This window comes from Drosophila mauritiana, chromosome 3L, assembly GCF_004382145.1.
Source record: "Drosophila mauritiana strain mau12 chromosome 3L, ASM438214v1, whole genome shotgun sequence".
Lineage (NCBI taxonomy): Eukaryota > Metazoa > Arthropoda > Insecta > Diptera > Drosophilidae > Drosophila > Drosophila mauritiana.
This window is the reverse complement of record NC_046669.1, coordinates 3,963,669-3,985,872: the sequence shown is the minus strand read 5'-3', so window position 1 is coordinate 3,985,872 and position 22,204 is coordinate 3,963,669. Positions and strand designations below refer to the sequence as shown.

The window sequence follows — 22,204 nt, the reverse complement described above, 5'->3', positions numbered from 1 at the left end:
TCCTGCTGCTCCTGGGGTCCTTGCCCAAGTTGCATAACATGGCCATAGTTGTTCGCTGGCCCTCAAAAGTATGCTACGGAACGCGTTCTATTGGAAATGATGCAATTTCACTTGGAGATACATATCTTTTTTGCATAGCCCAAGTGGGCGGGCGGCGTAGCTTTGACCCAAATTTCGTTTTTGTTCTATATACCAGGAATCTATATGCTTTGGCTCCTATATCTAAGCGCACATATGTGCGGGAAATGAAAGTAATTATAGGGTAACTTTTTTCCATTCGACAGGAAACTCTCATAAAAAGTTGTGGGTCATTGTAAATGTCAGAAACAGTGGCAAAATTAGTTTGTTAATTAGCTTTTCATTTGGTCGCCCCATCGCAATCTATGTTTTCCTTTCCCTTTATCCCGTTTTATTATTTCTTTAGCATTTTCACCAGGCGTGCGCACATATTTCATGTGTATCTGTTGGATACTTTGGGGCGCGCATGGCCGAAGCTCCGCCCACGCAAAATGGCCTTAACAAAGATGGTTTCCGAAAAATCAATGACGTCACCCGGAGAATTTCCCGCATTTTCCTCGGCCCCACTGTTGTTGTCGTTGTCGCTGAAGGTTATGCAAGAGATTGAGGAGTAGTATATACATAGGTACGCGTGTAGTGGTACATGGGCAGCCATTTTTTGGATGCGAAAAGCTTCGTAGGCAACTCAGGCGGATGCTGCTGCTCATAGCTCCGCAGATCGTCAGCGAGTGTAGGCTGCTCAGTTCCCTAAGTTTCCCAACCGAAAGTGAAAGTCGCCCGAAAGTAACCTGTGAAAATATATACATTTCAAATCCAGCAGTAATTTCCCAGTCCGTTGTTGCTCCTCCGCTTCGCGAGTGATTTTCAGTGCTTTGTTGCTAGGAAAAAGGAACTCTGTAAGTTGTCGTTGGTTTAGACCACAAGTAGTAAGTCGCAGCTCCATCTTAGAGATACATTTCGATACATTTCGTACTCGCACATTCCTCTAGCTATATCTTTTCGAAAGCCTCGTCGGTGATTCGTCGCCCCCGCAGACAGTCAAAGTGAATTACCTAAAGCAGTATATCGACGATATCCGCAGGATTATCGGTAAGACTCCCAGACGATTTTGTTGCATAAGTTTCGCACTGTCCAGGGTTTTCGCCATTAATTGCAGCTGTCGCGCTGTCTGTATCCCCATGTAAATCAAGCTTATGTATATATACTATATGTGCTCGTTCCGTCGCAGGAAATTGGCTTAACACTCACTGCGCAATAGCAGATGGCGCCAAAAGTGAATAGGAGGGGCATATACCGGATATTTACCTCCCACTTGGAGCTTGCCCTTCAGTTGTCCTTGTACCAACAGCCCCTCCTCGTTCTCCAAACTCCCCATTCCATTTTCCATTTTCCACTCTGTTTATTTACACGCCCATTGCATTTTCGCACCGTTTGTTTGTTTGCTTGTCTTGGTTATGCAACTTGCGTGTGTGGGTTGTTGGAAAATGGGGGTTTTCGAAGTGCAAGGACTTATGTAACACCTGCCCCGAGGACCCTCGGCCTTCGGTCGATTGCATAACATTGACTCACTTCATTTTGGCCGACCTCCATTTTTCCTTATCTTGCTGAGTCCGCACTTTGCGATTCCCCCCTAATAATTGCACCTCGTTTTTCACTCTGTATCTTTTCAGAGGAGAAAATGTCGCTGAATCCCAACGGGTATAAATTGTCCGAGAGGACGGGCAAACTGACGGCATATGGTGAGTATCTATTTGAATGAGCTTTAAAATAACTACTGTTTCATAAAAAAAATTAAAGAAAATAGATATATAAATAGATATAGTCTACCGAAAAATAATTTTGTATCGCGATTTTAAAGCTAATGGTTTCCTGTATTTCTATCATATCCATTAAGTAGGGTAAAAGGTAGCCTTTACACAATTAACATGACATTGATATGAAAAATAAGAACAACTTGTATCATTGATGCATTTGTTTTAAAAATGTCATTTTGATAAGATGTCAAAATACTTAAAAAAGTCCTTTGGTTATACAACTCAGCAAGAACAAGGACCCTACAGTTAAGTTCCTTGAATGTCAGATAGTAAATACTTTGCTGATTGGTATCTAAGGAGGTAAAAGTAATGAAAAAGTCAACGAAATGTATTTATTTTTAATAGCATTTTTCCCTTCTTGGTATACATTGTATCTGCAGTCTTTTGTCAATAAGTAATTAATATTCCATCGGGCAGCTCCTTGTCATAACCATAAATTGCCAGAAAACAAGGACTTAGAGCCGAGAGCAAGAATCTATTTTCGAATTGTGCAACTCCAACCTGTCACATTCCGGCACAAGAAACATATTTTGCGATCATGAGTCTGGGGGGCGATTACTTCGCCTTGGTAATAATCCTGGCAAACATTGGTCCTACGCATAACTGCACTCGAATCGCATCGCTTTTGGCTGGGCAAATAATAAACGAGTGTTAAACTGACACTGCCAGGAACAGGGAACAGAAAATGGGCAAGCTGGGCAACTGGCGCACAGGAGTCTGCTGTTTAAGGACATGGACAAGCGGTGGGCTGTCCAGGACACTCGTGTCCTTGATAAATGGCCCCGCACTGGAAGCTCCTTGTGTGTTTCGTGTGCGTTTGCTGGCTCTTGTGAAGCGTGAAACTGGCGACTGTTGCCCTGTAACAGATTTCTGCTCGACAAACACGCAACAAACAGACAGAACAGCACAGAAAGTCAAACAAACTACCACCATTCGATGTACATATGTATGTATGTATGTGCCACGAGGACCAGAAAGGTGGCAGGACTCTCCCCGAGGCGGCGGACGCGTGCCTCAGATTGAAAGGCCAACAAACATAAACCGTTTAGTCACAGGATATTGCTCACGCTCGATTCCAGGACGCTCGTGTGTGGCGGCTGCTCGTAATGCCTTCCAAGGACTCGCAGGACTCTCGGCTGGGCCAACGTCTGCCTTTGACACTGAGCACCCAACGAAGCAGTCGAGCACATTAAATTTTATTTAACTTCTTGGCCGTAAAGTCGAGGAATTTTTCAAACTGCTACAATTTGTCGCACCAGCTCCCCAACGAAAATGGTAATCATGCGCAACGTTAAGTTTGCAATTGATTTCCAGCTGGCTTCTAATGGAGCTGCTCCCATTTGCTCGCTGGCTTAGTGGCCACTGCCGATGCTTAAGCGAAAGCCCCAGTAATTAATTGCAGCCACCGCAGAAGGACGAAGGCAAGGACACTGCGACCAAGGATATGTACAACCCACAAGGGTGTGCTGCCCAAATCCTGCTAGTTTCCGAATAAGCTTCGCTGATGTACAGCGTTTTAATCCCAGGGTTTCGTTATTCCGGGCAGTAAAATTAAATAAAATTGTAATTGAAAGACATGAAAATTACACTCTTAATGTATATGAATAAATGCAATCGTTATACAAGTTTTTTATTGTTTCAAATTTATTTTACGCAAAGTGAATAGGAAAATAAAGGTACTTCAATGCAAATAGAAATATAGTTAAAACATAGACAAAATGTAAAATTATAAACAAATTAATGACAAATCTTATGATTGTTCCCAATTTTCTCAGTGAATGAATAGAATAGAAATAGTCAAAAAAATAATTGAAATCTCATCTTGCCCGAAGGACATTCGACTTAACTTACCTTGAAGCCAGTCATCTCTTTTTACGACTGCGCCAGCCCACAAATCATTGTAATAATAATAGCCATATATCACGATAAGAGAGGAAGACCATTTTTTCTGTCAGCGGCGGGGCACGCTTTTCATATTTACCGATAAGAAAATCTCATTCCGTTTTTTCCGCACCCTCCTTTCATTCGGCTGTTGTTTTTCCTATCCAGATCTCATGCCCACCACAGTGACCGCTGGACCGGAGACACGGGAGTTCCTGCTGAAGGTAATCGATGTGCTGCTGGACTTCGTGAAGGCCACCAACGACCGGAACGAGAAGGTCCTGGACTTCCACCATCCCGAGGACATGAAGCGGCTGCTCGATCTGGATGTGCCCGATCGCGCCTTGCCACTGCAGCAGCTCATCGAGGACTGTGCCACCACACTGAAGTACCAAGTCAAGACGGGTAAGTCAAGGATCTCAATAGATACAGATAATATTCCTTTTCCATATAGCAAGAAATCTACAAATACATCCCCTAAACCTGAACTACAATTGAATCCCTGACTTACCCAGAGGTGTGATGAATATATTCAGAGGTGATCAAAGCTTGCTGACTTCCTTATCATCACCTCGTGAAGTTTGCTCAGTTGGGGATTAATCAAATTTGTCCCTGCTTAGCATATGCCTTTTGTCCGTGGAATATGGTTCACTTTTTAAGGACGAGCGCGTGCCTCTGGACCTTGCGGTCGCATTAGGGCACAAAGTGTGCAGCCTTCTAGATAAGCACATTAGCATATTGATGGCACTCGGGCAGATACTCGTCCTGGCCGCAGGAAGCAGACAGCATCCAGCAGACAATGCCATTTTATGGCCCATTGAGCAGCACCCCGGCTTGTTTACACCTTTCAAAAACACTCGCCTCCGGCGTCCGTAGCCTGTAGTAATCCCCGCGATTCAGATCCACTCGGCCATCAATCATAAATCGGGCAAAAGGGTTCTTTGTGGGCGCGGCTTCAGCAGCCAAAAGTCATTCGCACGTTTCACTTTTAACTTTTCCATACCCACTAGTGGATGAAAAAGGGGATATTAGGTAGGATTAAGTTTAATACTCACTAGTACCCATCCATATATGTAAGATGAGGTTTTGACTTGTGATCTGATAAATCTATCTACCTGCAAGTTTTACATACATACATAACTAATGAACGGACTGCATTGGTATCAATTGAGTTCCTAATATAGCTTCGAAATTCTATGGTATTCCCAAGTCGATTGCTTGTCTCATATTTCGCTCCAGCTTGTTTTGAATGTCCTTGCTGATTTGATTTCATTGAAAATTAATGCGAGAGGCAGTCGCTCCCCAGGCGAGCGGCGCTGTCTTTGTCCTGCGATGTTTGTGCAGTCCTCGCACGTGACCGCAATTGTGTTTGGAGTATCGATAATAAGCGTATTTACTCTAGCCAACCCACACCAGCCCAGAACCACCCACTCCACCCACTCCACCCCATGTGGAAGCACCGCCCCCAACCCCCGGAAACTGCGGCCTTGTCTCGGAAGCAGGCGTCGCTTCCCCGATTTTCCTCGCAGGAAATGAGGCTGCTGCTGTTTAGCCGTCTGCTCCCATTTGGCTCGCTAAAAATTGAATTAAAACTCTACGCAATCAAGGCTGCAACTGAATAAGCTCAGATTGCATGATGCGAAACTTTTGGGAAAGAAACAGAAATGTAATTAGGATGCGTAGTCCCATGGAATATGTTCAAGTTGTGGCCTAAGTTGGGATAAGTTTCTTGCTCATTACGCTTGCGAAGTGGCGCTATTGTTAAAATAAAGTTTTAATGCCATAAGTTTCGAATAAAGGGGAATTGGAATTGCTATTTAAAATAGTAGCTAATTTTAGTGCCAGAGAAACAGAAGAACTATTTTAAAGCAGCCAATTAATGTTACTCCTCAGAAGATAGCACTGTCAATTATTTCGCTCTGATCCAGCTCTTCTCCCTGCAGACCCGATAAGAGTCCCATTTATGATCCTTAATCTCACATAATGCGCGCCCTGTCAAACGGGCAACCTGATACGAAGGAAACGACTTCTCTTCCTTCGGCGAGGACTCCATAAAAACGAGGGGAGCTTTAATCAAAATCCGTTGTTATTTTCTGACTCGCTGCATTCCTGATCCTTTGATGCGAATGAATGGCTGGCTGCCGGGGCGAGGGTGAATCCGCTCGATTCGAGGACTCGAGTCCTTCCAACGAGCATATCCTGGCCACATGCGCAAATTGAAATGTTTGGATGCCAACGCTCTGTCAGTTTGCACATGGGGAAATTAATAAAAGAAAAAACGGATAAGTTGTGAAATCAGTAAACTGGAAAATATTATTAAGCTGTCTTTTTTAGATTGTTTAAATGGCTCATACGGAATTTGAATATGATAGTTTTTGTATTTGGTAAACATTTCATCACACTTTAAGTGTCCTTTGGTTTGAAATTATTTTTTAATCATTACTTTGTGGACAATTATTTTTTCCAAGTGCATGTATTTTATTTCTGTGGGTGGATTTAGCCTTGTGGGCAATGGGATTTTAATCACACGACTTATGGCACTCAAGATGTGAACTGACAGACGCCGAAGGGTTCAAACACGAATATAGAGGAGCGGGGTAAAATCCGGCAGTTGGACAGCTTCCTGATGGTGACTGAAAGCATTTTGTGATTCTTCGTGGGAGTTTTGCCCCACTCTGCACATATTTCACCCCAAAATCGAAGCTCGGCAAGTCGCAATTAGCTACAATAAATGAGCAATTTATAGAGCTCACAGGATGCGGGGTCTAAGGATTACAGGGCCAAACTTGTTGAGCCGGGGCCACGGATTTCGAGCAGACTATTCGCTATTGATTCACCAGGACCTTCTACCGTCTGCCCTTGAACATATGCACTTCCGGCAGTCTATTCCTATACACAGTCTTCTTCCTTTCGGGCCCAGTCAGCCGTGTTTTGGCCCGGCCTTTGTTTCACTTGCCACTGGCCTCGAATATATTTTTAATAAAACAAAAAACAGAAAACATTGGGTGGCTGATGGGGCGATGGGTGAAGGAGAGGCACAGCTGCCAGGCACATCTGCTGTCAGCTTAGAATCACTCGGTTCTCCGGAGAAGCGAGAAAAGTCCCAGGGACTTGGAGAGACAGCCAGACAGCCGTGGCTAAATGGAAAGCATTTTCAGCTACATTAGGCAGGCACACACAAACTGTCAAAAGTATTACCACTGGAGATATTAATTAAAGTGTGGATTTCTATATTAGAAGGCCGACTTAAAAAATATTAAATGAAGGGGCTCTACTAAAATGTTATATATTTTATTCCAGGACACCCCCACTTCTTCAATCAGCTGTCCAACGGTCTGGACCTGATCTCCATGGCAGGAGAATGGCTGACGGCCACTGCGAACACCAACATGTTCACCTACGAGATTGCGCCAGTTTTCATCCTCATGGAGAACGTGGTGCTGACCAAGATGCGTGAGATCATTGGCTGGTCGGGTGGCGATTCCATTTTGGCCCCCGGAGGTTCCATCTCCAATCTGTATGCCTTCCTGGCAGCTCGTCACAAGATGTTCCCGAACTACAAGGAGCACGGCTCAGTGGGATTGCCCGGCACTCTGGTGATGTTCACCTCGGATCAGTGCCATTACTCGATCAAATCATGCGCTGCCGTTTGTGGACTGGGCACCGATCACTGCATCGTGGTGCCCTCCGATGAGCACGGCAAGATGATCACCTCGGAGCTGGAGCGCCTGATCCTGGAGCGCAAGGCCAAGGGCGACATTCCATTCTTCGTGAACGCCACTGCCGGCACCACTGTGCTGGGAGCCTTCGATGATATCAACACGATTGCGGATATCTGCCAGAAGTACAACTGCTGGATGCACATCGATGTAAGTACAAAACAATCTAATTGAGTAGAAAAAACAATAGATACTTAAGAGTTGCAAGGATGGTATATTATAATATTAATGACCAATTTTTTTTGGATTTTTTCAAGGCTGCTTGGGGCGGAGGATTGTTGATGTCGCGGAAGCATCGTCATCCCAGATTTACTGGTGTTGAGCGGTGAGTAAGAGAGTTTTTAGGAAAATATATTTTATACATATTATTTACGGAGTTGTTGTAGAAATTAAGTGGTAGTACCCAAATTAAGCCATCTTTTACTCCTTCAAGTTCCTGTGAGCTGCTTTGAAGTGCTTTAAAAACCCCTTGAAAAACCTTATCTTTTGTCCCAAGCAATTGCTGTGCCCATTCATCATCGTTCTTGACATAAACTTTGTGCCTTGGGCGCCCTCATCTTCGGGGCCAGTCAAAACAAAAATTGAAATCTCTTCCCCGGTTTGGGTAAATTTAAATCTAAATGCTCCCAAATGGCCCGCATCGCTCGACTTTGCCGCCCCCTTTTGAAGGTCGGCGGCGGCGAACTGAACATGTGGGAAAAATCTCAATTTGTCATTTAGTGCCTCCATCAGGTGTTCAGAGCTTACAGGGATTACAATTCACAAGCCGAGTGCATTTTGGCCCGAACAAACAAATGAACAAAGTGGATTTCCCCTTCTCCCTTTCCCAACCAATCCATCTAGCCCAGGGGGGTGTTTTGGATGGCCATGGGCATTACTTACACAACAATTACGCCAAACAATGAATGGGCGGGCAAGTCAGGAATAGGGATTCATCCCCGGGGCTAGGAATTTTTAATTTTAAAGTCGCAACCTGAAATGCACTTTACTCCACCTCCAGCACGACCTCCGTTTCCAACCCGAATCCATTTACTTCGGCCATCCATATAACATCTTTAATTCTACTCAGCATTTCGGGAAGCTTAGGCAAATGCGGCAAGTGCAGCTGTCGTGGAATCGACAGCTTGCGGTCAAGCAGCCGACTCCACAAAACACTTTCAAATTGATTGCCATCGACGGAGGAGGACTTAACCTCCACTCCCGTTTCCATTTCCACTTCCTTTCGTCCATCCATCACCCAGGCGAACGCCTTCAATTAGTTTGAATGGATCCTAAGGCCCGAATTGTTGTGGCATGCAAATCGAGGTCCTTAATTGAATGGCTCTCAGCGCGAATTAATCATTAAAATGCCCATACAGCTGACAATTTGTGGCCTTCGGCGGCTTACGCAACTGATTAATGGTCCTTCGATGGAGGAGGCTCTTAAATCCGCTCAGTTTCAATTTGCGAACAAACTTAAAACAATCGAAAATCTCTTCTCAAAAGTTTAGCTTCACATGCCACGGCTCAATCAAATAAGCATTAGACGTGAAAAGTGTTTCGACTAAATGATACTCCTCTAAGTTATCAAGTCCTCATACAGTCAATCTACATTAAAATACAAGGCTTACAACTGCTTTCCTAAACATAGATATATAAAATATTGGAAATAAATTTTTTTAACAAGTTTGCGACCAATATTATTGTATTTTGATCATTTGTTATATGCTAAACTGTTAAACCAAACCATATACCCTTTTTCCCATAGCAGCAGACTGCTTCAAAAAGTGAAGCATACTTCCAGACACTCCGTAAGGATCATGTTTATAGACACCCACTCACTCACTCACACTTACAAGCCCATCCCACACACAGGCGCACTCTCAGCGCCCACATAACTGTAAATAGCTCCCACAGGGATGTTTAGCTGTCAATGTCAACCCTCCAGTGCCGCAGGGGGTTGTCCTCGCTCTTTTGAATTCAATTAAAGTGCTGCGGCCTGAAATTGCCACAATTTATGGCACTTGCCAGGACCTTCCGCATCCACCCCACCCCCCTCAGATTTTTTTTGGAACTCTTGTCGAACAGCAGGGGGTGGAATTGGTGTCCTTGGGAGTGGGAATTGTACCGCAGTGCGGCAGCTTAGTGTTAATTGTTTGTAATTCGTAATTGAATGTCCATTTAACTCTTGCAGTGCCGATTCGGTCACCTGGAATCCCCACAAGCTCATGGGAGCACTGCTCCAGTGCTCCACGATCCACTTCAAGGAGGATGTAAGTATACCATTCCAGAGCTAAGAATTTATTAAATCATCTATGCTAGGTGCCTTAATTTTTATTTTAAATTTAAATAATGTTGGGCAAGATTTCAAGGCTTAGCATCGATTTTGCAGAGAGGTATACATCTAAAGCTTGTGGAATTTCGATGGGATTTGTGGCTTATGTCCATGTTACAAAAGTATGCAGCGTACAATTTGGTCTGCAGACCTATCAAACGAAATTGTATATCCTTTACAGCTGTGACCTCACATATTTCGTATTTTATTGCTCAAAATCACTGAAATCATTGTTTGCAAAGTAATAAACGAATAATTGCTCTTTGAGTTGCAAATTAAAATTAAAGGCCAGCCTGTCGGTGGAGTCATTCCACCACCAATCCCCCCGCCGAAACTCAAACCAAGCGATACAAATTGGAGGCACACATACCCCTAGCTCAACCCCATGCTTTAAATTCCTTTTCCAACCGGCCCATTCCCCTCGACGGTTCACCCAAAATTCTTCTGGATGCACATCGAACAATGTTTGTGTAAAGAATTCCAATTGTACTCCGAACAATTCCTTGTTGTTTCGTTCCGTTCGTCCTGCCAAACCAGGAGCGAAATGGCCAAGGGTAGTCGCACACACAATGCGTAATGAAATCTTTGACGAACCAAATGCGCCAAGTCACCACCCTGACTTTTTTACATCCCGTGCAATATGTTACCATCGGTCACAGTTGCGTCTTTTGGCAGGCGGAATTTTAATTAAAATTTCAACTTGACTTATGGACAGCGGAGCTACGTCTGCTGCGTAGTGAGCGATTTCATCCCAAATCGGTATGCTCATACATCTACATCTTCCACGCAGGGCCTGCTCATCAGCTGCAACCAGATGTCGGCGGAGTATCTCTTCATGACCGACAAGCAGTACGACATTAGCTACGACACCGGCGACAAGGTGATCCAGTGCGGCCGGCACAACGACATCTTCAAGCTGTGGCTCCAGTGGCGGGCCAAGGGCACCGAGGGCTTCGAGCAGCAGCAGGACCGGCTCATGGAGCTGGTCCAGTACCAGCTGAAGCGCATTCGCGAGCAGTCCGACCGCTTCCATCTGATCCTCGAGCCGGAGTGCGTCAACGTCTCCTTCTGGTACGTGCCCAAGCGACTGAGAGGAGTGCCACACGATGCCAAGAAGGAGGTGGAGCTGGGCAAGGTAAGATCGTGGATGCATTAAGATCTAAGCATAAGTTAAGGATAGTGTATAGTGCTAAACGCTTTCCAATTATCCTTTCAGATCTGCCCCATCATCAAGGGCCGCATGATGCAGAAGGGAACGCTGATGGTGGGCTACCAGCCCGACGATCGCCGGCCCAACTTCTTCCGCTCGATCATCTCGTCGGCGGCGGTCAACGAGGCGGATGTGGACTTTATGCTGGACGAGATCCATCGCCTGGGCGACGACTTGTAAGGGGTTTCAGTCCGGTTTGGCTCGGCTCATCTCGGTTCGGTTCGGCTTCGATTGGTAATGGTAGATCTCACACAACCAAGAAGTATCATTTAGGTAAAAGCATATCAGGAGACCGGCTGAAGAGCCCAGAGATCCGAGAGCCGGGGATGATGGGTATCCCGGTAGTCATCAGAGTTCAATGTTGAATGTACATTTGTTTGTATCTATAACGTGTTGCTAGATGTTCCTTTACGATTTCTCATTCTGTTATCCGTTGACCGTTATTCGTTAAGCGTCGTTATCCGTTCGTCCCGGAGTTGGAAAAACAAGTACTATGTATAATCGAGGCGTTTTACTTTTACGTTCGTTGGCAACTATATCTAAATCGATGGACGGCGAGGAGAATCCACAAGTAATATTTGAATATCTATATGTATACCGAAAAATAACGATAGTATTCAGAGCATAGAAGCCACCGCTCCACAAACGCACCACCAAATCGAAAGACAGTCCCAGCCCCACACTAAAGTACTATGATGATATAATGATATATACGATATAGAAACTGTTGGAACGCTATCTTAACATATCAGGAGAAGATGAAGAGCAGTTGAGGACCTTAGTTCACTTCGTTGATTTCACATTGTTTGCAAATAGAGAATGTTTTTGAAATATATCATATCTATGGCCATGCGTACCTTTATAAAAACGAGATCGAAAGAGACCTGTGCTTGTTAATTGTATAGTCAAACCAAAGAGAGGGTATCTGTGCCGCAGATCCCATTTAGTCCATGTATCGAACTGTGCTATATATAGAGACGTGAATACGTATAATCGAATTAGTTGGAGTTTAGTTTCCACGAAATGGCTGACAAGTATATATGTATGTATTGCCCGGAGTCAATTAAGCTCAATTACGAATGTTGGAAAATTCAGATTTTAGTTATGTTTTAATCAGTTAGTTGTTTCAGAAAGGTTAAAATGGAATGTCCCTGTACGAAAAGAACACAATCAGACATATTACATTCTATCTGTGCACAAAACTCGTTTGTCAATTCCGCAAAAGTAACAAAATAATGGCATAAAAAGTAAATTCAGCAATTATAGTACTTTAAAGCGTGTTATCTAAGTTTATCCAGCACCACGCTCATCTTATGTATGTATAAATTAATGTATGTATATGTATTTGCAGATCCAAATCAATGCCAAACAAGAATTATTCCAACATCTATATAAATGCAAATGAATATATTATATATATGAATATATGGGTAAAATAAATAAAAGTAACCAAAGCGCAACTTAAGTTTCTCTTCGTTATCTTAAAGGTTCTCTTTACCTTTGGGGGCTTGGTTTTGCTAAAAGAGCCGAAAGATCTTGTGGTCTGAGCACCTATATAAGGCGGATCGTGAATAGAAAATCCCTCAGTTGTTATCTAGCTCACTCTGGCTCCGCGCACGTTTTTTCCGCTTCTCTGCTTCACTTTATTGATTCGCACCAACCTGCCCAAGTTTTCCACTTTGAGTGCTTTTAAAATGTCCCAGAGTTTTGTGCCTGTGCCAGCGAACAGCGATTTTCCGCTGGAAAATCTACCCTACGCTGTTTTCTCAACCGAAAACAATGTGAGTGATATCATACTGAAAGAAAATCTAATAGTTTTATGAGATTTTAAAACAATGGTCTCGCTGTTGTAAAAGATAACTTAAGTGGTAAAGCCAAGGAAATGTTCCTTAAACTCAGCCGTGTTTCCCGTGCAATCTTTTCAAGTTTTTCTTTAGTTGAAGCAGTTTTTATGTGACTTTGGATCGTTCCACATGTTCTAGAAATCAACTTTAGAACAGAAACCGCTTTGGGGCATAGCATTTGCATACATCATCCAAGACAAACTAGTTTGTTTACGAAAACAATATGCTAATCCAATCTTTAATAGCCCAGCAACCAGGTTCTGATAAGGCCTCATATCATATATCGTATGTTTATATCGTAAATGGTGTTTTTCATCTTACCGTCCGTAGAAAGTTCACCGTATTTGTGTGGCCATTGGAGAACATGTCCTGGACCTGAAAGCTGTCTCCCAGTTGTATCCTTTCCAAGTTCAGAAAAGTCTGCAGGCCGAAACTTTGAATGAGCTTATGGGATTGGACTTCGAAGCTTGGGATGTGGTAAGGAGCCAGACTCAAAAGCTTTTGACGAAGGGTTCTGAACTGGACCACAATGTGGACTTGAAGGCGGTGTAAGTCGGATTTACTATAAAAATCTACTATTCATAGTTAATAATTTATTTATAACTTTATATCAGTTCCATTGTGCCTCAGTCTGAGATCAAGCTGCACCTGCCAGCACAGATTGGTGACTATACGGACTTTTACTCATCCATCCACCATGCCACCAATGTGGGCATTATGTTCCGTGGTCCTGACAATGCTCTGATGCCCAACTGGCGTCATCTACCGGTGGGTTATCATGGTCGTGCAAGTTCTGTGGTGGTTTCCGGTACTCCCATCCGTCGTCCTCTTGGTCAAACGTTTCCCGATGGGGCAGAGAAGCCCGTCTTTGGAGCCTGCAAGCTTTTGGACTTCGAACTAGAGATGGCATTCTTTATCGGCGGTAAGGGCAATCAGCTGGGTGAACCCATCCGCGTGGATGAGGCCTGGAAGAACGTGTTCGGTTTCACGCTGATGAACGACTGGAGTGCCAGGGATATTCAGAAGTGGGAGTATGTGCCACTGGGACCGTTCACCGCAAAGAATCTGGGCACCACCATCTCCCCTTGGGTAGTGCCCACAGCTGCTCTAAAACCCTTCCTCTTGGACAACTTTCCCCAGGAACCGGAGGTGCTTCCCTATCTGCGCCAGAACATTCCCTTCAACTTTGATATCAACCTCGAGGTGTCTTTGAAACGTAAGTTGCCCTGTTGAAGATTTTTTACGTTAATTCGCGAATTTCCCCTTTTCAGCTGCCGATCAAAACGAAGCGCTTATCTCAAAGTCGAATTTCAAGCACCTTTACTGGACTCCACTGCAGCAAATAGCTCATCACACAGTCACCGGTTGCAATCTGCGTCCAGGTGATCTGATGGCCTCCGGAACGATCTCCGGTGAAACTCCAGACTCGTACGGATCACTTTTAGAGCTCTGCTGGAAGGGCACCAAAACTTTGGAGCTTCCGGGTGGCAAGACCAGAAAATTCCTCCAGGACTTTGACGAGGTCATCATCCGTGGCCACTGCGAAAAGCACGGACTGCGAATCGGATTCGGGGAGTGTGTGGGTCAGGTGCTGCCTGCCCACCCCGTTCCGCAGTAGGACCACTTATTAACATAAGTAAATGAAATAAATTCTTTTAAACTTCTATCAGTCTTCCTGGATTCATCATTACATTATAATGGTCGGAAAGCTTCCACTTTTCGTTCAAATGCATACTTTTTGGGATAAATGTCCATTGTAGCGTATACGTAATATTTTTTCAGGGTGCACAGCACTGTAGGCGAAATGGTACCTTTTTTGTGGCCAAAATTAATAACCTCAAAACGGAGAGAAATAGCTGTTTTAAACAGCTCATATCTTAACCATGCGGGATTTTTTTTTAAATTTCTGGTACGCAACACTGAAGTTTTTTTTATTATTATTTATTTATTTAGAAGCGATGAATCCATACAATGCAGTAATAGTAACATAACAGCGCAATTAACAGATAAATGAAAAAACCAAACCTAGTACTTAGCATGTGAGAACTTACATACGCAGCACTGAAGTCTAATCGTATACTAACAAAATGGCGGAATCAATACTTAGTATTACGGAGTTTTAAAAAATGGCTTTTTGGCCACAAAAAGATACTATTCAGCCTATAGTGCACAGTAATAAGCTCAACAAGTGCTCAACTCTTTCGCTCTCTCGCTATGCCTTGCTCTCTTTCGTTTGCTCCACTCTCGCTCCAATCGGAGCCTCTGCCATTCCACGCAGCTTCGTAAATACGCGCACGCCGCTTCTTCTTTGGTTGCAGAGAAGAGCGGAGAGCGCGAATGGGAGCATAGCTGAGCGGAGCAGCGAACCGCATTCATTCCTCGAAAGTCGGCGGGCGAAGGTGGGCGCGCTGTGAAAAGTCAAACGGCAAAACGGCAGAAAGGCAGAACGGCCCGCCTATCGGGCAAACTTGTTTAAAGTGCCATAAAAAAGCCTCTAAAAAGCGTAGAAATAAAAATAAAGCTGCCGTGCAGCGCAGAGCAGACGCGACTGGCGCCGGTGCCCCAATAATAAATTTTCCGACGAGTGTGCAACTTCTTTCGGTTTATTTAAAAAAATAAATAAGTAATACAACTTAAAGTGCAAGTGCAGTGCTTCAGTAGCGCCCTGAATTAAGTGTAAGTGCTGCTCGCAAATTGGCGTTGAAATTAGTGCAGAATAGTGCAAATGTTTTCCGCAAACAATGCTGGAAAATGTCTTGGAAAAATCAATTTTTTACTCCACTCTGCGCAAGTACACACACACAAATACGCAGGCTAGCGAAGGGCAGACGGCGGGTTGGGGTGAGCCACCCACCCTGGCAGAAAACACTCTGTCTGCTCACAGTACACATGCACTGTTAGAAATGTTAATATCAATTCGCACATTTTCACATAATGCATACTATGTGATAATGGATAATCCTTGGAGATGCAAAGAACAATTGCGTTCTCGAGTAGTAGGAATTATTGAAATTATTTTTATTTTGGATAAATTATAAAATAACATGCAACCCATTTGTTTACTGTGGGGAATGAAGTCAACAAGAGACCTCCGAATCCATGCCCATTCACATTCCCTTCGCCATTGTTGTTCTTACTGTCCTCCGACTGCATGCACTTTATTGTTTTTGCATTGATTTTCCACATCGTTTTTTACACCGACTGTCGGCAGTTTTGCCAAATGCATCTGCAGCACGAAGATGTATCCCGAATGGCGCGGATGGGGCTGAGGATGGGGACATGGACAAATGCACACGCAGCACGCAAAAAGTTAATCAGGCCCCAAAGAACAACAAAACGGTGGGGTCCAAAACACACTAACAGCGAAGGGGAAGTGAGCCTGAATACGGTTGTATACCCTGTAATTAAATGAACTATTAACTAACATAGTGTTACAACGTTATTTATCTTAATTCCGCTAAAACCGATTCAATACGAAGGCATTAGGAAAATTTATTGGTGCAAGATAGTTTTAGGGCCGGTTGGGTACACCCTGACAAGTGTAGGGTATCGAGCAGTATTTGCAATTAACTGGCGCCGTCGGCTATCGTGCGAGAGCAGCCGGCGGGTTCCGCCTCCTCGCCCGCGGGGTCTCCTCCGGCCCACTCCACGGAGCACTTGGGACAGCGCCAGTTGAACCTGTTTTGGCGCGCCAGAGACACCGCTCTCTGGCTTCTCGAGTTCTCTTCATGTGCGCATTTGCTGAAAGTGGAGAAAGGAGAGGAAACCCAGAAGCGAAATGGGAGAAAAAAAGGCCAGAAATAGCGTCCCTTCGAAATTATAATTGCTCTACAAATTGAACATTATTAAATTCATGATACAAGAAATATTGTACGAAAATGAAAAAAGAGCAAATTATTCTATTCGGAGGACTTCTCCATCTGGGCTTTATCGCGTTGACGCATCTTCCAAAGCTTCTTCTGGCGGACGAGGCCGACAAAATCAAGTGGTGATTTCGGGAAGACTTTCGACTGGATAGCATCCAGTTGGGTGTTAATCCTGTTAACCAAAAGCCCAATTGCATTGACAACCGACTGCTGATCATTTGGATCCACCTTCAATAAGGCTTCTGGTATTGGTATTTCTGGAGGTGGAGAGTCCTCTGAAGAACCTGATGATGAGTCAGAGTCCTCGCTGCTTTGAGTTGTCGAATCCTGTGAGGAACCCGATGATAAGTCAGACTCCTCGTACTCATCTGAACCATCATAGTGATCTTTCGGCTGCTCTGATGAATCGGAATCCATTTGCAAACCCTTCTTCGCGTTGGAATCCTCAGTGGCGCCCGAATCCTTATTGCTACGATTTGGGTTCTGCATGAAAAGGGGTAAATGGAATATGAATGCACTCAGGACACAATTAACCATCATCATACCATCTTACTCATCTTTCTGAAGAGTTGCAAAATAGTTTAGCACAATAACGAAGCCGATAAAATTCACTGCAATCCAGAAAATAAAGTAAACGAACACAAGTTCTCCACTCATGACAATCAAGTGTGGAATGAAATAGTTAGTTGGATATTCTATATCTATTTGACAAGTAACTCACAGCGTGCTGGATAATAAGACTGGCAATCCCACAAAATCGAACACGTTTTCGGCAAAACTTGCTGAATAATTGTATCAGCTGTTGGTCAGCTGTTTCAGGCAAACAGACAGTTCAACAACCCCTACCAGAGTTGTCACCTTCCATGGTGGAATAATCTAGTATTAATTTAATGCTAGATTTATTTGTAATTATAAGCACAAATTCCTAATAGAGCGCTTGAAATCAGCATAATACGCGCCTTTGCTTTCATTCTTGATTCTTCTGTATGAATTTCTTGAATTGAAAATGCCATAAACCATAGCCGTAATCGCATGATAAGTCTATCCTGAACTGTCTGATAAAATGCTTATCTTGGTTTAAATTTCATGCCTCGTCACCCACAATTAACCCAAATGCCGCCGATGCAAATTTGTTACCAGCTAGGTATAAACAAATTTTTATTTGCAAGTTTGTACATACATATGTATATGTATAAGACAAACTAACGTATCCTATAATTGGAGCGTAATAACTTTAACCAGCCACATAATTAATGCCGGCAAAATTTCTAATCAGCATTCAGGGGGAAACGAGTGTGGGGTGGAGTGTTTTCAAGAATGCGTGCTTATATATGTACCTTTCGTTAGTGTAAAAGTTAATGAATGATAAGGGGGATAAATTGAAGGTGGTGGTGGTTCATGCAGATACTATAAAATTAATGTTAGGGGTACACAAGTTTACATATTTCCCGCAGTTCCATCTAGATGCTCCACACTGCTGCAATCGAGCCTCAACTGAAATGATTCCCATTCTGGCGGCGCCTGGTTCCAAATCGGTTCCAAAGTGCAACCGTTCCCTCGAGACTTGGAGTGGGTGGGTGCTTGTGGTTCCTCCATTTGATCCCCCCAGTCCCCGCAGCCTAGACAGACTTTGATGGAGACGCTTGGCGATCGGTAGTGTTCGATTGTGGAGCTGTGCGAGTATTTGGGTCTGGCCATTATCATCGGCGGTTGACTTGATATAGTCGCAGAGCCCGCGAATTGTCATCGTCGATTGATACGCCAACCGAATGTGAGATTTTTGTGGAGGGGAGCTGAGGTTGGAAAGGGTGCGAGTGTGGCCCGACTATTGATAATTCCTGTGTACATGCTTTTTATTCAGAAAATACAGAACAGAATATTTATAAACTTATAAACTTTTAGCTCCTTTTGGTTGGTCAAAATGCCGTAACATTGCCGAGGAACCCGACAGTCACACGCATCCAGAGTAAATCATACTGAAGGTGGTTTTGTAAAGGATTCCAGACATGAATTGGGCTATCTGTCTTTTGTTGGCCCTGATCTCGCTGGGCAGAGCAAGTGAGTACTCCAAAGTCTTCTTATCTATGGAATATTTATGAATGGAATTTTTATATTTTTTTGATTAGCACCTGTTCCCAATCGCCAGTATAGCTGTATGAGCTACCAGGAGGACGACAACTCATTTCACGATGATGAAGGCGATCAGGAATCTAGTGGCGAGCTGCAGGAGCAGCAGGTGGAGTCCACTCCGATTCCGAGCGAGCCACATAGACGAACCTGCCCCGATGGCTACACTTTCTGTTTCACCATCTGGAACCAGACGGCCAATGGAGCGCGGGTTGTTAAGCAGGGTGAGTTCATGAACGGGATTTTTTATTTAATTTTGAAGTTATGAACTCAAATTTACCTAGGTTGCTGGAAGGACAACACGGATCGCACTTCCATTTGCAGCCAGTCGGAATGCACCAGCTCGGCTCCCACCTCGAAGACCAGTTCTTTGTACTACTGTTGCTGCTCGGGAGGATTGTGCAACGCCCAGTATGCCGTGGTCGAACCAGCACCTCTGGAACTGGGCTCCAATGAGGGACGGACTTCGATCACAAATCGGGCGACAGAAAAACAGCACCAGTCCTTTTTGGCCAGTACAATGCTGGGCCTTGCCGGTGGACTCACAGCCCTCACCATCGGCATCTTCCTGGCTGTTCAATACTGCCGCACAGCCAAGGAGAAGCCGGAACCCGAGGAGTCTCCTCTGGCGCCATCGGGCCCTGGCTACAGTTCCAATCTCAGGAATGTGGACAACATGAATTTAATCGGCATGCTGGGCAGCGGCAAGTATGGAACTGTGATGAAGGGACTGCTCCACGATCAGGAGGTGGCGGTAAAGATATATCCCGAAGAGCATCACCAGTACTATGTGAACGAGAGGAACATCTACGCCTTGCCTTTGATGGAGTGTCCTGCGCTGTTGAGCTATTTCGGTAAGTGTTCCTGAATAATTTCCTAAGATATATTTTCAACACAAACTTTATTCCATTTTAAAGGCTACGATGAACGCTGCACCATGGACGGTCGAATGGAGTATCAGCTGGTACTATCTCTGGCTCCCCTTGGATGCCTCCAGGATTGGTTGATAGCCAATACCCTGACCTTCAGCGAATGCTGTGGAATGCTGCGGTCCATCACGCGTGGAATCTCGCACCTGCACACGGAACTCCGACTGGGGGATCAGCATAAGCCCTGTGTGGCTCATCGGGATATCAACACAAGGAATGTGTTGGTCCAAGCTGATCTCAGCTGTTGCATTGCGGATTTCGGTTTTGCCCTCAAGGTGTTTGGCTCCAAGTACGAGTACAAGGGCGAGGTGGCCATGGCGGAAACGAAGAGCATCAATGAGGTGGGCACCCTTCGCTACATGGCCCCGGAATTACTGGAAGGAGCTGTAAATCTGCGGGACTGCGAAACCTCGCTGAAGCAAATGGATGTTTATGCCCTGGGCCTGGTGTTGTGGGAAGTGGCTACCCGCTGCTCGGATTTCTATGCCCCTGGTCAAGCAACACCTCCCTACAAAGCTCCCTATGAGCAGGAGGTGGGCTCCCATCCCAGCTTTGATCAAATGCAGGCGTTGGTGGTGCGGCACAAGGCGCGTCCCTTATTTCCCACCGGCTGGGGCGGAGGAGCAGCGGCCAAAGTGGTGCGGGATACTTGCGAGGACTGTTGGGATCATGATGCGGATGCTAGGCTGACCTCCTTGTGTGCCGAGGAGCGCATGCAGGAGATGTCGACATTAAGGCCACGAGCACAGGCTCAACCTTCCAGTCCACTGCTGAATACCAACAATCTGGTGGCGAGCCCAAATGCGGAACAGGTAAGATCATTACTCCCGTGTACTCCAATAGATACTGTATATATGAATTATTTTGCAGGGAATAAATATCATAGCCACAACGACAACGGCGGCTGCAGTCCATCACCAGATGAGCTCCGACACCACGGGACTTATACAGCCACCTCCCAATCAGCAGATACCTCTAGCTGCCTTGGAACGGGAGAAGAATCATCTGAGCTACCCGCAACAGCAATTGCAACCGTATCAGGGCAGGAATCCCTGCCAGGAGCGCAATCTGGCACCTCTGACAATGCGAACTCCGCCGGTTCTTGTGGAGCGAAGCAAGAAGCACAGTTTCCAGACACAGCCTCAGGAGAACTCATTGTCTTGCTTGGAGCATGATGTGAGTGTGGAGGAGCTGATAGCCAGCCATCATCACCAGCAGCAAAAGAACACGATTGTCAGCACAGGTGGAAATGGCAATTCCTGCCTGGGTCAGGGATTTCCCAAGCAGCAGAACACGGATCAAAAACTCCGGGGATGGCATGGAGTAAGAGCCCTGATCCACAAGAAACTTTTCCGCAAGGAGCACGCCGAGGAGCTGTGTCGCCAGCTGCAGTTGGGCGAGGAGAAGTCCAATCTGGTGACGGCTCTACGACGACCGAACAACCTGGATCTTAGTCCTCGCCTCGATAAACCTCCGCCGGTTCCGCTGAGGAGTGCAGAGCAACGGACGGGAACTCCGGCTCACATTGTACCCCGCTCGCTGTCCAGCAGCCTGATCAAGCACATCAACGGGAGCACCAACAATAACTCCATCCAGAGTCATGGTAGCGAACTGCAGACCCTCACCCGTCCGGCTTCGAAGCGAAGACCAGGTCACCTGCGCACCAACTCCCTGATGGCCACCACGGGTCAGGGTCCGCCGACGGAGCAGCAAATGCGTCGTCAGCACAGTCTGGAGGTATTCCGTGAGGTATTCAGTGGACGGGGAAGCAGTGAGCGGTTGAGGGATCCCAGCGAGCGGGTCAAGACCCCGGGAGATGTGCCGCCATCCGTACGGAAAGCCAGGGCCAGCAAGACACTGAGCTTGTACGACGATCGGATGATGGACTCCTCCCTGCTTAACATCCTCTAGCATGAGGAGGTTCTGCTGCTGGAGCTATAAACTAATCGAATGCAGCAGAACATCGATCCACACCCATATCTCATCCTTCATCGAACACATATTCAACGATAGCCATAGAGCAGAAGACTTGAATCGCTTCCTGGAAAAGTCTTCTCACAAATCAGAAGGATTAAGGAGTGTTTTGTTTTCTACTCAAAGTTCTCTTCGATTTCAAATCAAAAAAAAAAAATGCATTATTATTTATCAGGAAACATAGATAGTGTCACAGAAATCACACTTCATTATTTCTTAACTCGCCTGGATTGACGATTTGAAATCGAAAGAACTCTGAGAAACTGAAAACACATAACAGGTCCTAGATACAATTATTTTTCGAACATAGTAGAAAGACAGTATGTGTATATCTGAATGTATTTTTTCACCAATCATCCTAGCGTGTAGTGCGGCAAACAACCAAAGTCCTTATAGGTTAGATCAGACTAGTATCGTACGAGTATCAGTATATAGCAGTATATAGCCTCACACACACATATATTTTTGACTTGATCTTGGACAAGAGCGAAACAGGTAGTAGTCTATA

General features: G+C 45.0%; 4 protein-coding genes across 7 annotated transcripts; 3 read left to right on the top strand and 1 right to left on the bottom strand.

Annotated features, from left to right (window-relative positions):
* Positions 1-744: 744 nt before the first annotated feature.
* On the top strand, positions 745-12,409 carry LOC117141412 (glutamate decarboxylase). Of its 3 annotated transcripts, none has more exons than XR_004459483.1 (9): positions 745-914; positions 1,689-1,757; positions 3,882-4,118; positions 7,014-7,582; positions 7,690-7,757; positions 9,606-9,684; positions 10,537-10,881; positions 10,963-11,527; positions 11,578-12,409. XR_004459483.1 is itself a non-coding variant. In XM_033304838.1 (9 exons), exons 3-9 carry the CDS (start codon positions 1,697-1,699, stop codon positions 11,134-11,136), a joined length of 1,533 nt encoding a protein of 510 aa, XP_033160729.1. In that variant the 5' UTR covers positions 745-914; positions 1,008-1,107; positions 1,689-1,696; the 3' UTR covers positions 11,137-12,409. The 3 variants fall into 3 exon arrangements, 2 of the variants coding, with proteins under 2 accessions (XP_033160729.1, XP_033160728.1); XM_033304838.1 differs by adding an exon at positions 1,008-1,107 and having other exon boundaries at positions 10,963-12,409; XM_033304837.1 differs by having other exon boundaries at positions 10,963-12,409.
* Positions 12,410-12,554: 145 nt separating this feature from the next.
* LOC117141528 (fumarylacetoacetase) lies at positions 12,555-14,464 on the top strand. The gene is made up of 4 exons (XM_033305017.1): positions 12,555-12,737; positions 13,131-13,348; positions 13,415-14,016; positions 14,072-14,464. The coding sequence occupies exons 1-4, from the start codon at positions 12,651-12,653 to the stop codon at positions 14,416-14,418; spliced, it is 1,254 nt and encodes a 417-aa protein (XP_033160908.1). The 5' UTR covers positions 12,555-12,650; the 3' UTR covers positions 14,419-14,464.
* A 708-nt stretch (positions 14,465-15,172) lies between these two features.
* On the top strand, positions 15,173-21,871 carry LOC117139601 (bone morphogenetic protein receptor type-2). Its single transcript, XM_033302032.1, has 6 exons — positions 15,173-15,476; positions 18,569-18,724; positions 18,793-19,017; positions 19,078-19,647; positions 19,711-20,534; positions 20,593-21,871. Exons 2-6 carry the CDS (start codon positions 18,673-18,675, stop codon positions 21,631-21,633), a joined length of 2,712 nt encoding a protein of 903 aa, XP_033157923.1. The 5' UTR covers positions 15,173-15,476; positions 18,569-18,672; the 3' UTR covers positions 21,634-21,871.
* LOC117139603 lies at positions 16,602-17,462 on the bottom strand. Of its 2 annotated transcripts, none has more exons than XM_033302036.1 (3): positions 17,388-17,462; positions 17,212-17,318; positions 16,602-17,149 (listed from the first exon to the last, which is right to left on the bottom strand). In XM_033302036.1, the coding sequence occupies exons 2-3, from the start codon at positions 17,221-17,223 to the stop codon at positions 16,700-16,702; spliced, it is 462 nt and encodes a 153-aa protein (XP_033157927.1). In that variant the 5' UTR covers positions 17,224-17,318; positions 17,388-17,462; the 3' UTR covers positions 16,602-16,699. The 2 variants fall into 2 exon arrangements, with proteins under 2 accessions (XP_033157927.1, XP_033157928.1); XM_033302037.1 differs by having other exon boundaries at positions 17,212-17,277; positions 17,388-17,457.
* Positions 21,872-22,204: the final 333 nt, after the last annotated feature.